The 14,655-nt window shown below is 46.9% G+C and overlaps 1 protein-coding gene across 1 annotated transcript in view; it reads left to right on the forward strand.

Annotated features, from left to right (window-relative positions):
- ANO2 (anoctamin 2) overlaps positions 1 to 10,966 on the forward strand; it is a 325,024-nt gene extending 314,058 nt beyond the window's left edge. The window contains exons 24-25 of the mRNA XM_046676889.1: positions 7,591 to 7,696; positions 10,046 to 10,966. Coding sequence (XP_046532845.1) covers positions 7,591 to 7,696; positions 10,046 to 10,318 — 379 coding nt within the window. The 3' untranslated portion in view covers positions 10,319 to 10,966. The remainder of the gene's footprint in view (positions 1 to 7,590; positions 7,697 to 10,045) is intronic.
- The last annotated feature ends 3,689 nt before the right edge of the window (positions 10,967 to 14,655 follow it).

Raw genomic sequence — 14,655 nt, forward strand, 5'->3', positions numbered from 1 at the left:
CCTACCCAGAACCAATCATTGTAGCCGGAGGAATGTGGTGCTTTTAATGGCCGTTGGGGCCCTTGGGGTTGGGGGTTGGAGTGAAATCACCTCTATCTGAAGCATGTGATCTTGGAGTAAGAGATAGTTCCCTCGTGAGAAGTCAAGATGAATGCGTACAACTCAGCTGAAACAACTCATGCCCAGGTACTGTTAGCACACATGGCTCAGATCAGGCTTTCTCGTACCTGCCTTCAAAGTCAGTGGATCTTCCAGCCAGATACAAAGCTCAGTAACTCTTCTCTTCATTGTTTCCATTTAAGTAGATGGGATCATGGCTTATGTTTGGCCCATTAAAAAAAAATTCTGCCACTGAGTGGCAGAATTGAATTATCACTGGGTGCCTGCATAGGAAGTACATTCTATATTTCTGCCAAGAAAAGTTATCTGCAGAAAATAGATCATTCCAGGATCAAAAAAAAAAAAATGACTCTTGGAACATCAAACTTTTTTTTCCTTAGTACCAGTGAGAATTATGGGTTCGTTATGCAACTATTTTTGAGACCTTACTATAGGCTTGGCATTGGTTATATAAGGGAACAAGACCCAGCGCCTCCTTCAAGGAGTCCAGATGGAGGAGATGAGTAAGTAAACAAGCAACTAAAAATAGCTTTAATAATTTACAATAGGGTAAAGGCAGGGAGCTCTGGGAGCCCTGAGGAAGGAGGCCATGCACCAAAACCAGACTTCAGTGTTCAGGGGAAGCTTCAAGGGACGAGAAACCTGAAGAATCAGCAGGGTGGCCAGAGAGATAATCTTGATGATATTCCTCATTCACATGACCAAGCCAGCCTGGGTGGTGAGCGGGCTGGAAGGAACGGTGGTGGAGGGTAAGGGGGGCGTCAAGGCATGAAGGAGGTCCAGGGAGAGCAGTGTTTTCCAGGTAGAGGAGCTAGTTCATGCTCAGTGCTTAGAGCTGCAGTGAGAGGGGAAGCTATGAGAGATGAGGCTGCGAGAAAAAACAGGAGCCAGACCAAGAAGAGCATGTTGGTCATAGGGAGGAGTGCGGGCTCCCTCTTAGGGAAGTGGGGAGCCCCCAAAGGGGTGTAAGGGAGCAGGGATGAAGTTGAAGTTTTCATTGGTGGTATCACTGACTGCAGTGTGAAGACCAGTGGGTTACATTTTAAATTGTGAGATGCCTTACTCTGCAGTGTAAGCAGGTGTCTAGAGAACAGGGCCAGCATATCACCTAGATGTAACAATAAAAGAAGTGTACTTCGGGGTGACCTTTCCTAGAAGAGAAGAGTTGTCGACGGGAGTCCCTAGCTCAGGTGGGTCCTACTCACTGCATGCTGTGCAGGCATGTCGGCATCACGAAATTCTCTGGAGATTTAGGAAATGGAACTATGATCCACTTATGTCTTTCTAAGCCAGGAACTATCAGTGAGTGTGAGAAATAGAAATGAAGGAGAGAGAGAGAAATCGGGAATGGGGAAGGGACTATGAAGGAGAGGGATTGTGAGAAACAGACACAGCTCTGTAGCTAGCCCCAAAGCCAGCTTTTAAAACCACTTCTGTGGTGGGAAATGAGCAGTTTACCCTGATTTGCTGGCAAATAGTGTTGGGAATTCGATGACCCTTCTTATTCTTAGCTTTCAGTGACCTCCGGAGATAAATGTGGTCAAATAAAACTGAGGTCTCAGGCTCCGACCCAGCCTTGCCAGGGATAGAGGTATCTTAAAAATAGCCATAAAAGTTAGGCCAGGCCTCTGGCTGCCTGTTCGAGATGCATTCCAAGCATTTTTGGAGCAGCGTTCGCCTCAGCCATCTCACTGCTCCGGCAGGGCCGCTCCATAAACAGTCCCGTGACGTCAGTCTGTAGGCACGATTAGTGACTGTTTGCCGGGGTTGAAGGGCCACTGCATCCTGGAGGATGGATGGCGGCTCAGGCTCTTGGCTCAGCTGGATGGGACCAGAGGCATCAGCAGGGCAGGGCCTGGCCGGGGATCTGGGTCCCAGAGCTGGAAGAGCCTACTGGGCATGGTCAACCCACTGGGTCTGTTTGGAGGTGTTGAGCATCCAGAAAGCGTCCTTGGGGAGCTCCTGTTGGGTCTTTCTGCAAAGCCTAAGTTCTTTCCCATCCCAAGGTCCTGTGAAAGGTCTTTGAAGAGGTGAGTTTCCTTCCAGTCCATGGCTGCTTCTCATCTGCTCCGAGCTGAAACCCAAGGGAGAGTCGGGTTTTCTGGCTGTTGCCTTTCCTGATTTTTATCAAGCACTGAACTAACATGGTTCTCATTAGTTCCTCATTGTTGTACTGTTTTCCCTTGTTAAAGGCCAATTTCAGAAGGCAGTTTTAAGTAGCTCAGACAGTATGAAAATATTGTATGTAATTGTGTTCAGCCTTAATATGACATTAATTTCCATTGGGATTATTACAAAAAAAATTATTTTCATAGCCCTTTTTGAAGCTGAGAAATTCATTTACTAACTGTAACTAAATGTAACTAAAATCTCATTTTTTAACAAAACCTTTACTGACTATTGCTGATCAGCTCCTCAGTTTGTTATTTTGGCACCCGCGTGCCCACCATGATTTTGTATTGTGGTGAATTGTGGCAAATGTCGCTGTCACTGGTCACCCCTGCAAGTGAGGTTGGGAGGAAAACATCTGAGCCAGGAGTCTCTCTTCTGTCTCCGCACCTCAGTTTCCCCATCTGGAAAAATTAGAACTTGGAATAAATCATCTCCAAAGATTTTTTTAAAAAATTAATATTTAATGACACATAATATATTAATCTATTCCTATAAAAATTATAAATATTACAGGCAGACTCTCCAGCTCTGCCCCGCCTCCAGCTGCACAGTCCTGAGCATCTTCCCAACAATAACCACAATGATATGTTTATGTGACTCTTTCTTAGATGTTTTTCCTAAGAAAATGCAGTATTTCGTGCATTAACGTAAAATGAACTTGTAGACTCTTTAAGGCACTGTTTCCTGGTGTGTTTTATAACAACGAAATATATTTTGAGTTAGTGGGAACCTTATTTCTTTAGATCATGTGTAAATTCAACTCAATCAGAGTGATTTTTTGGTGTCAGAGAAGTCTAGATAAAATGTTAATGTGATTTTAAAGCTACAATGTAACATTGACTTTTGTACCAGTTTCACTTATTCAATGTGAGTCTGTCTCAGTTAACACCATAATTTTTTTCCTGAAAGCCTAGTATAAAAATGTATTTGGAGGCTGGCCTGGTGGTGTAATGGTTAAGTTTGGTGCACTCTGCTTTGGCGGCCCAGGTTTGCAGGTTCGGATCCTGGGCGTGGACCTACACTGCTCATCAAGCCACACTGTGGTGGCGTCCTACACACAAAAAATAGAGGAAGATTGGCACAGATGTTAGCTCAGGGCTAATGTTCCTGAGGCAAAAAGAAGAAGATTGGCAACATATGTTGACTCAGGGTGAATCTTCCTCAGCAAAAACAAAATATTTGAGTCAACTGAATATTGCTACTAATTACACTCTTCTTTAGAAATTATTAACCTTTATTATTATAAAAGTAATTCTGTATATCTAGATATGTATATAAAAGGAAAAGAAAAGACTCTTTTCTCAGCCCACACCCCAGTCGTTCTCTCTTAGAAGAAACCGTTATGTCCATTTTCTGTGGAAGCTTCCAGAAATCACATTCACGTGTGTTGTCTTATTTAATTATCACTGTCTTTTCCTTTAACATTCGATGTACACACACACACACACACGCATGCACGTGCATATTGTCTCACTCATGGTTGGGATAGAGAGCCGGAGTGCGCACCTTCTGTGTACTCAGCACTGAGATACACGTTCTATTATTTCTACTTTATAGATGAGAATGTTGAGGTTCCCCAGGGTCTTATGGTTGGTAAGTGACACAGCTGCTCAAGTGTGCACTTGCTTTTCAGACCCTCCAGTTGTTTTATTATTGAAAGACTCTCCTTATTAGAAGGTCAAGGAAACTCTCAAAATTAATGTTATGGCTCAAAGAAGATAAAGGAGGACTTGGAGGGGTGAGGGGGAGAACCAGGAATGGTTCCTGCAATTACATCCCCAAGCTTAAGTCCCAGCCAGCAGCTGCAGAAGGTGACCAGATGTGGGGGTTCACCTGGTGCTTGGCCACTCAGGAGGACTTTGGGAGGTGCCAGCCCCCTCACCAGGGGAAGCGGTCTGGTTCTGGAAAGCATTTGAGCTGAGGGTAATGGAGCAGAAGTTCTACTTGCCGCTCCCCTGATACTTGCCTAATTTGTGCTGTTTGCCTGGGCTTAGATCCTGAGAGAAGCCCCTTACGGTTGGGGCATTGGCTGACTCTTTTCGTTTCGTATCAGCATCATGGGAAACTTGGGGCGTCTGTGCTTGAGTGCTCAGAAGTCTTCCTGGAAAGCCAGGAGGAACTGGGAGCAGGGGCACATGTGGTCTGTCCTCTTTAAGAGCAGAGCTGTATTTCATAGTTCACCTTCAGTCAGAGGAGAAAGAACACCTAGCGTTTACTGGGTATGTATCTGAAGCACCCTTCACTGGCATTTCATCTCCGTTACAACTCCGTGAGATGGGAAGTTAAGGCCCATTCCGGAGACGAGGACCTTGGCCATCAGAACCTAGCAAGTTAGGAAACTTGCTGGAGAACATAGAACCAAAGAGATAGAGGTGGCATCAAACCGTCACCTGCTGACTCCAAAGCCTGGGCTGTCACCAATGCCATGCACTGGGCTCAGGTGCGAAACAGACAACTGTCACCCTGGGGGACGCAATTAAATCTATTAACTACTCTTTCTTCTGCAGACATCTCTAGTCTTAAAGCTAATTCTCTCTTTGTCTAAATTAGTATCTTCTAGGTACTCAGTGAAGACATTTGATAGGCTTGACTTCTTAGGAGGAAATTTTTTAAAAATTATGAAAGTTAACTTACATTGGAATGTAAACAACCAACTATTGACCTGGTGGCGGGGGCTTATGGACTTAATGTTTTTCCAACTGTGAGTCAGTGTTCGTCAGTGGGCTATGAAATCCCTTTGGCGGGTCACGATCAGCATTTTAAGGAGTAGAATAGGATAAGACAGGATAGACCAGAACAGGAGAGCATCAGTGCATTGCACACAGCAAGGATAAGGGTTTTTTTTTTTAAAACAAGTATAATTTTTGTCTTAGTGATATAGATTATGTGTGCATTAATGCAAAATGTATTTCTTACTACCGTAGGTCACAGTTTTTAAAATGTGCGCTTTGGAAAGAGAATCATGAACAGATGCATCATTCGTTAAATTGCTCATTGCTTTTTTCTGTGGACAGCTTGCCCTCCAGTTCCAAACAGAGCCACGTAGTTCCTAATAGCACCACCCGAAGTCTGTCGCACAGAGGTGTTTTCAAATAGAGCTTTCTGGACGTATCTCTGTGTTAATCTCTCCCCACATCCTTGATTAGACGGATGTGCCTGTTAGATTCAAAACATGTTTTGGACACTCAGGAAGGGAAAGGTGAAAAGTGACATTTCCAAAAACTGTGGCGAGTTCGTTGCAGAGGTGGGCAGAACTAGATTATTTATGGATTCTTTTCTGACTGGAAAAGAGGGGTGAGCGATGGCTGTCATACCGAGGTCAGTGAGCAGCTGTTCCTTCAAAGATGAAGCTCGAGGACAAGAGAGACGCACTCTGCTTCGGCAGGAGCCGTTGGGCTACACCGGGCAAGGATTTCCCCATGGAAGGAGTGGGCGTGTGTGTCGCGCCCCTCCTCCCAGGGTCCTGAGAGGATTAGGATGAATTCCCTTCTGCCATGGGGTCCTTTGTGGGGCAGCAGGAGGGTGGGTGAGTCTGAGTTTTTCCCACCCCAAGATGTCCTTATTCCTTTAGCCACGCTCTCCCTCTCTCCCATTAGCAAGCGTAATCTGGAGCTGGCCATGTTTCTGTCCTCAGCCACGGATGGATCTGATGAATCCCGTGGTATTTTGCTGGGCTGCAGTTAGCTTTGCTTTTCATCCGGATGTCAAACCAAGCTTGCAACAGCTGTGATCAGCTGTTGGAACAGGGGGAGTTGGGTGGGGAGGGGGCAGCTCCTGGCCTCTTGCCCAGCCTTAGTCAAATGCTTAGCATCCAGTTCTCAGTTTGTCTCTTTCTGCTGCTGACTCTGTAGCGATGTCTTTTTCTATCTGTTTGTGTGCATCTCTTTTCAGCTTCCTCGTTTTTTTTTTTCTCTTCTTCTCTTGTCTCTCCTTGGGAAATTGGGAACCACTGGACTTTAACATGGGTCTTTTAGAGCAGCTGGTCCCTTCAGGGCAGAGAGCATCCATTTCTGAGTCCCCCACCCCAAACTGCAGCTATTGGTGAGGTGCTCTAGGACTGAAAAGCCTGAATTCAGCCAGACTTGGATTCTCACCTTGACCCCACCTCTTGCTGGCCATGAGGACTTGGCCAGATAATTGAACTTCTCTGAGCCTCAGTTTCCCCCTGTGTTATATGGGGATATCAATGCCTGCCTGATGATGTTGTTGTGAAGATAAAATGAGAAAGCCTCCAGAAAAGCTTCTTGCTCAGGGATTAACGCCTACTGTGTGTTCAGTATGCATTCATTTTCTTCCTTGGCCGGTTTTCGGACAGAGTCCCCACCCTGCCCTCCTTGACAGCCATGTACCCTGCTGGGTGGCCTGATGCCACCCCACCACCTCCCCCCCCAGCCCAGGGCTTGTTTTGCTTTTACTGAGCATCAAAGATTCGTTGACTTCCACGGAGGAAACAGTTCCACGTGGGGTCATGATTATTCTGGTACCAACTCTTGTCATTTTTCGAGGCTTAGAAAAAAGTGAGTCTGAGAAAAAGAGCCATTTTTAACATGAGTCATCCCACGATGGGAGTGAAAAGCCAGCTATGAGGAAAAGTCCTAGACCTCTCCGTGGGTCTGAGAGGGAGGCATGAGCTCACGTCAGGCACTGACATTTTGTTTCTTAAACCACATGGACAGATTATAAAGATGGTTAGTAAAGGAGGATTCTGCCCAACCGTGACTATTGCCTCTACCGACCCCCTCCTCCAAATTCACTCAGCCTTCAGCTGGGTCTGAACTAGCCCTCCTTTCGGTGTAAGAATGCAGCATTCGAGCAAGGCTGGCCCCTCTTGTGGCTGTAATCCCAAAGCAGCTGACCAGGGACGACGCCCAGGATTGTCTGCTAGTACCTGCGTCTTCACTGAGCCCACAGACTGCAGAGCACTTTATGAGGTCTGGATCCCTCTCCCCTCCACAGCCCACAGGCTAGGGGGAGCCAGGAGGGAGCCACTGTCCTAGGTTCCTCTCATGGGTCCTGGGCTTCTCTGGAAGGAGAATCCAGACACCAGAGCTAGCTTTGGGGGATGTTGGAGAGAGAGTAAGAAAAAGACATTTCTAGGCTGACAGTGGCTTTTTCGGACGTTGGTCCTTTTATTCCACGGACACATGTTGGTTGGGCCGTGGATTCCTCCCCTCCTCCCCTATTTCCCAAGTCTGAGAGCCAAGGGCTTGCTGCTGCTTTGCCCCTGAGAGCTCGCCCAGAGGAGCCCCCTTCCCTCCATCTCCGCCCAAGTTTAACACCACATTTCTCTTTGGGCAGGTTTAAGGATTACCGAGAGCCGCCATGGGCCCCGAACCCATATGAGTTTTCCAAACAGTACTGGTCCGTTCTGTCTGCCCGTTTGGCATTTGTCATAATCTTCCAGGTGAGTTCAGATAAGGAAGAGTCAACCAGAAGCCAGGATGTGGGTGTGGGACATCTTGTTGCCGGCCCCGCATCTCCAGTTTCCATGGCACTCCGTGACATGAGGGGCGTTCGCATGGGGCAGGCAGAAGTGAGTGCTCCCTTCCCTGGCTGAGGCGGGAAGCCGTCTTGAGAGGGCTTCCATTAACGGATGGATTTGCAAGAAGTAGAATAAAGCACAGAGTAAGGTTACAGGACAGATGTGGAGTAAGTTGCAGGCTGGAAGATAGACTCCCATTTAAACCTAAGACAAGAGAACAAAGTGGGAAGAGCTGTGGAAACCAGAGTCTCGACCCTGAGCAGACAAATAACCCCAGCTGAGTTCTGAACCTTTCTTCTAGCGCTCCGCCTGGCTCCTTCCTTTGTTAGTGCTGTTTGACCCCCTGAGACATCTGGTGGGAAGGGCCCCCAGAGCCATCCCTCCATCCCTGGATGAATAGCAAACTTGAGCTCAGCGATTCCTATCTCCCACAATCACTGCAGCTCCAGTTGCATTGCCGAGATTCTCTGCGCGAGGCCCTGCTCCCACTCGGGGTCCTGCCGGCCTTCCAGTGGGGCTGCAGCATGAGCCCAGATCCTTTTCTCTCCGTCTCCCTCAGGCTTTTGTATTCCCCGAAGGCAAATCTCTGGAGGGCTCTAAAATATCCAGCCCCCGGACCCCAGCCCAGGAAGTGGAGAAGCCCATCGGCTAGTCTTTCACCTAAAGGAGACAGCCATTCTTCCTCTGGAGAGATGGGACGATAAATCTGAAAAATCGCTCAGACATCCCCCTGCTGCCCCGCCCAGAGGAGTCTCCTCACTTTACCGTACATCGCGTGTAACATTCATGCACACAGGAAGGAGTTGCTTTAAAAGAAGAGTGCATGGCTTGATGAAGCCGCTCTAGGGCACCTGGGAGCCTCTGGAAGCAGCAGGGTGTTCCCAAGGTCTTCCCTGGGTCCCCTAGGAGCATGGACTGTTCAAGGGCAAGTTGGGAATAGGTTTACAGCATGGAAGACAGCAGTGCTCTGACTATCCCCTCTGGGCTCAGTCACTGTCCTCTGGATCTCAAAGGGGAGAAGACAGTGAGCATATAGTCGGCAGGTAGAGAAGAATGCCACACCCAGGGGAATGCTGGGTAGAGCGTGGGGGAAGGGGAAGGGAATGGGAATCAGACTATAAAAGTAGCTAGCATTTACTGGGTCGTGCTGGCACTGTTGTGATATATTCCCTCACTCAGACAGAAAATGCTCCCTGGGAAAGGTGGCCTCACCTTGCCTGTGCCACCATAACTCGGAGATAGTGCAGGTCCCATTGCAGACCACCACAATAAAGCGAATATCGCTATAAAGCAAGTCACAAGAATTTTTTGGTTTCCCAGTGCTTATAAAAGTTATATTTACACTATAGTGTAGCCTCTTAAATGTGCAATAGCATTATGTCTAAAAAAACAATGTACCTTAATTAAAAATATTTTATTGCTAAAAAATGCTAACCATCATCTGAGCCTTCAGCAAGTCGTAATCTTTTTGCTGGTGGAGGGTCTTGCAAAAAATGCTGTATCTGTGAAGCACAATAAAATGAAGCGCAATGACACAAGGTGTCCTGTGTTTACAAGGGAGGGGATGGGGCTCAGCAGATGGGAGAAGAAAGCCAATTTTAAGTGTGCACAAAAGCTTAAAACTGCTGAAGGAAGGCTGGAGGCTGGGGTCCCAGACAAGCCGATGTGACTAGAGTGGTGGAACGGAAGGGTAAGGGGGCTGTGAGGTTGGCTGAGGCCAGAAGTCAGGGCAGAAATCAAAGGTCCATTTGTGATATAGAGGACAGAGGGTCAGCTGGAAGGAAGAGAGGAGCAGATGGCCCAGAGCAAGCCCTGGAGAGGCCACCGGGCCTCGGTGCCTCTTCCCTTGGATCTCTGAAGGGCATGTCTGGAGGCTTAGAGGCCAGGAAGCAAAAAGAGGACATGTGAGATGGACTTGAAGAAGGGAAGAAGAAATAGCTAACACTGACCAAGCTCCACTATGTGGGAGACATTGACTCATTTAATCCTCACCACGCCAGGAGGTAGGTACTGTAACTATTCCACTTACCACAAGGGACACCCGTGTACGATATAATTGTGCTCATTGGCTGAGATCACCTGCTGGTAAGTAGTGGAGCCAGAAGAGCAGGGAGGCGTTCCACTCCTGGGTCTGTGCTCTTCACCCCTGTGCCATACCACCAGCTCCACTGTTGAGGCGGTCACTCTGATGGGACAAGGGTGGACAGTGGCGCGCTAGTGTCCCACTGGGCCAGGCCTCTCCTCTCAACTCCCCTCCCTTGCTTTCGGCAGAACCTTGTGATGTTCCTGAGCGTCCTCGTGGACTGGATGATCCCGGATATCCCCACGGACATCAGCGACCAGATCAAGAAAGAGAAGAGCTTGTTGGTGGACTTCTTCCTGAAAGAGGAGCATGAGAAGCTCAAGGTGATGGATGAGCTGGCCCAGAGGAGCCAGGGAGGGGGGCAGCACAGCAGGAGGAGCCGGGCCGCCAGCTCGGCACCCTCAGGCTGGAGCCAGCCGGGCAGCCTCGCGTCGTCTGGTTCTCAGCACACCAACGTGTGAGCGAGCCTGCCTCGCTGCCGAGGGGGCGCTGCAGCAGTGAGAGACCATGCACAAGCACGTCAGTGCACCCACACTGGTGTGGTGTCCATCCGCCAGTCTGCTTGGATCTGACCTGAGGGGGTCTTGAAGCGGGTGTGTGTGAAGAGAGAGACAGAGGAATTAGAGAGAGCAAGCGAGAGAATGAGCACAGGAAGGAAGAGAAATGATGCTGCTTCTCAGAAACTCGAAGCTTAAGTTTCTTGTAGGTCCTCTTTTGAGCTGTATCCTTTTGGGAGTTTGGTACCCTTTTTTGAGTCCATCAGTGAAAGAACTGGGTCTCTCTAGCCCAGAGTTCCCAGGCGCCAGGACCCTTCCCTGTGTCCCTTCAGGTACCCTCTCATCAGATGGCCACAGGCTATGAGAGGGCCCTGTTCTAGCACCCATTGTAAGTGATCACCGCCCGCTTCCCACCATCACCCCAAGAAAACCCTCTGTGTCACCTGCTGCTGGGGCTGTCACAGCCTCAGTGGATGCACCTTAAGTCACAGGGCTGATTGCTGTGGCCACTGGACCTGATGGTGAGTAACAAATGTCTAAACCTGGCCTGGTCTCCAGTTCATGTCACCAGGATGCTTTGAGCTAAAGGGAACTAACCATCATTTTATGCAGGTTCAGATTTAAAATAATAAAATAAATTGAAACATTCTTTATAAAAACGCTTCTCCTCGTCTTTTGTTCTCTTTCTCTTCCTACTGACATTTATTGAATGCCTTCTAAGTGCCAGGCATTGTTCTCAGACTAGAGATGGAGCAGAGTGCAAGAGACAAAATCCCTTACAATCTGGGAGAGACAGACAATAAGCTGATATGTATATCAGATAGTGATAGTACTATGGAGAAATGTATAGTAGGATAAAGGAGACAGGAAGTGTGAGGGCACAGGAAGTGAGGGGTTTACCATATTATACACAAGCTAATGACAAACTGAACATGGCTCAGAAGTTATGTCTTGCGATGCTAACATCATCAATTGGTAGCAGCCTCCCAGAGCCCTACAGTGAAATCTTCAAGTATAGTTGGAAGGAAGGGTCAAACATCATTTATCATTGTCTTTCACATCCCTCAACTGCCGCTGCTTCCCAGAAACCAGTTGCACAATCCCCTTGATCTGGACTTGTCCCCTGTTCCCTGCCTGAATGGAAGCTGCAAGGAGGGCCATACTCCAGGGGAGAAATGAGAGTTATCGTTCTGATGTTTCAGCACACGTGGTAATGCCAGGGCCCATAGGTTCTGGGCTGGTCACTGGTGCTGTTCGCCATGGCTTCTTGTTTCCTCCTGGGCACATGCAGGATTGCACTGCCTATCAGCCCTTGCTCTGGAAGGTGATCCCCTTCTTTTAAGGGAATACCGGGACATGGATTCAGCTTTTAGGAAGAGCAGCAGGCAGCCATGTCCCAGGCCACTCATGCAACCCTACAATTAATTTTAATTACATACATCTTAATATTCAAACTTACCATTTGAGCCTAGATTCAAACGATAGTGGTACAAAAACATTTCATCATCTTATGATGGGCTTCAGCTAATTTGGCCGAAGTGGCCAATGGGAGGAAAATTTCACTTCAAGGGGCATTAATGACATGGAGATTCCAGGCCCATAAAAAGGAGAATATCCTCAGTGACTCCTCCCGTGTGGGTGGCATTGATATTTCCAGGAAGTAGTATGGTCCACAGCCAGAGGTTGTCTCCATCACCAAGACACCCACTTTGCACTGACCGAGCCACACCCAAGTCCAGGGCTGCCCATGGCTGGTTCAAGACCCCACCTTTTTTCCTTTTTCTTTTTTAAATTAAACATTTTTATATGATCCAGAGGTGAAACTTGCACACCAAGAAAGATTCAGAACAATGAAGAAGAAAGTAAAATCACCCACAATCCCCAAATCTACAATCAAAATCGACAATGGCTGTGTTTTCTTCAAGACCCTCATTCCCTCTCAAGCATATCCATATGTTTTATTACAACTATGCTATTTATGCTGTCTTCTTACCTTTTTTCACTTCATGTATCTGATCAATCCTTTTATCTCATAAACATAGGTTCATTCGGTCAAAAGTACATACTAAACACCTACTGTGTGTCAGGCTCTGTAGTGGGCACTTGGTATACATCACTCAACACAACAAAGACTCCTGCCCTCATGGAACTTACATTCTGGTGGGTGGGCAGAGAGACAGGTGATAAACAACACAAGTAAACTATATACAGTCATCCCTCGATATCCAGGGGGGATTGGTTCCAGGACCCCCACAGATACCAAATCTGGGGATGCTCAAGTCCCATGTATAAAGTGGAGTCGTACTGCATATAACCTGTGCACATCCTCCCATGTACTTTAAATCATCTTTAGATTACTTATAATACCTAATATAATGTAAATACCGCATAAATACCCATTATACTGTATTGTTGAGGGAATAATGACAAGAAAAAGAAGTCTGTACATGTTCAGCACAGACACAACCATCGCAGGCTTTTAAATCCGCAGTTGCTTGAATCTGCGAACACGGAACCCGCCAATAAGCTGTTAGTGTGTTAGAAGGCGATAAGTGCTTTGGAGAACAGAAAGAGTAAAGCGAGGTGATGGGGATTAGGAGTGGGGTAGACCGCCACTTATTTCCCTTGTAGAGATGGGTCTTCGCTTTGTTTCCATCTTGCCGCACACCATGCTACGGAGTGCAGAGTGGGTGTGGAAGACCGTGGTGGCCACAGCTCACGTCCTAGGGACCAGGTCAGACAGAGCCGCCTGGGGAGGTCTAGACGGCATGAGGAAGGGAGGTTTAATCTGACCATCTACAGGTTTCCGCTCTGAAAGGACCCAGATCTCTCCCTCTCTCCCACTCCAGGTGAACCAGGAATTTTGTGATTTGCCCCCAGCCCCAGGCCCGAATCATCTCAGTAGCATCCATGTGACTAGCATGACCTCCACACTTGCCTGCTATACACAGCAGCAATAGGGATTCAGGCCGAGTAAGAAGGAGAACTTTCCAACACCTTGGTTAAGCTGGGAAGAGGAATGGAAAATGCAGTCCTAATTTAAAAACAAAGCCTCCTCCTCTGAGCTCTTTAAGAAAATAATAACTTTTATTATGAAATACAACAAAAATTGCAACCAAATGTCTGAAACACTGAAAAGAAAAAAAACACTACCCACAAATAATAAAAGTTATTTCTGTTCTCCACAAATAATAAAAGTTAATATTTTGGTTTATTTTAAGTTTATTTGCATTCCTATGGTATATATGCAGTCACTTACATTGATTTGTAATAGTGTCTGTTTTGTTTAATTCTAAAAGTAACACCTACTCATTGAAGATTTAGAGAATGCCAAAAAAGTAAAACGTAAGTGAAAAAGTTTAAATCACTTAAATTTTCACCTCCAAGAGATGCTTTGCAATCAGTCTTTTTTTCTGTTCACTGATTTTCATGCACAGCTCAGGTCACGCTGCGTGCACTAATCTTCACACTTAGTTAATAGAGATTCAGCCCCAGCCCTTGCTGGAGGGCATCATGAAGGGCTTGGTGAAGTGTCTGCCACTCAGTCCATCAATCTCTCTGAACAAAAAGAGGGGCCAGCCCCGTGTCCTAGTGGTTAAGTTCGGCATGCTCCACTTCAGTGGCCCAGGTTTGGTTCCTGGCCATGGACTTCTTGGCAGCCATGCTGTGGCGGTGACCCACATACAAAGTAGAGAAAATTGGCACAGATGTTAGCTCAGGGCGAATCTTCCTCAGCAAAAAAATTAAAAAGAACAAAAAGAAATGGAATCAACTTGATGGTTGATGTAAATAAATAATCTTGATGGTTATTTTTTGCGTGGCGTGTGCTCTTTGTAAAAGGAAGAATATGAAATAAAAGGCAAGCCTTTCCTTCACTCCCTCCTCCTGCAGCATGGTCTAGTAAGATCCCCCTTGTGAAATGGAATTATGCTATCCTCAGCAAGGGTTTTAAAGATGCAGAAAATCATCACTAGACTTCTCCTCAATAAAATGGCCATCACTTTGCCATACCTAACTTTGCTTTTCTGTGAGAGAAACACAAGTCTTTTGGTTTGCTAATCCTCCCAGCGCAGTATCCTAACCGTGTAAATAGATTAGCTGTTGTTAAGAAAAAATGGGAGGGAAACTTACCAGGTGCTCTTCCAAGTGGCCATAAGTTGTACCAGGAGATTCCACCAGGCTGTGGAAGGCATTTCTAGAAGCAAGGACAAGAATGAGACGGGGAAACCCAGGGACCAATCTTTGCTCCATGGCTGCTTGAAATATACAGGCCAACAGGGCTTGGTGTTAAAAATGAACTA

Source organism: Equus quagga, chromosome 1, assembly GCF_021613505.1.
Source record: "Equus quagga isolate Etosha38 chromosome 1, UCLA_HA_Equagga_1.0, whole genome shotgun sequence".
Lineage (NCBI taxonomy): Eukaryota > Metazoa > Chordata > Mammalia > Perissodactyla > Equidae > Equus > Equus quagga.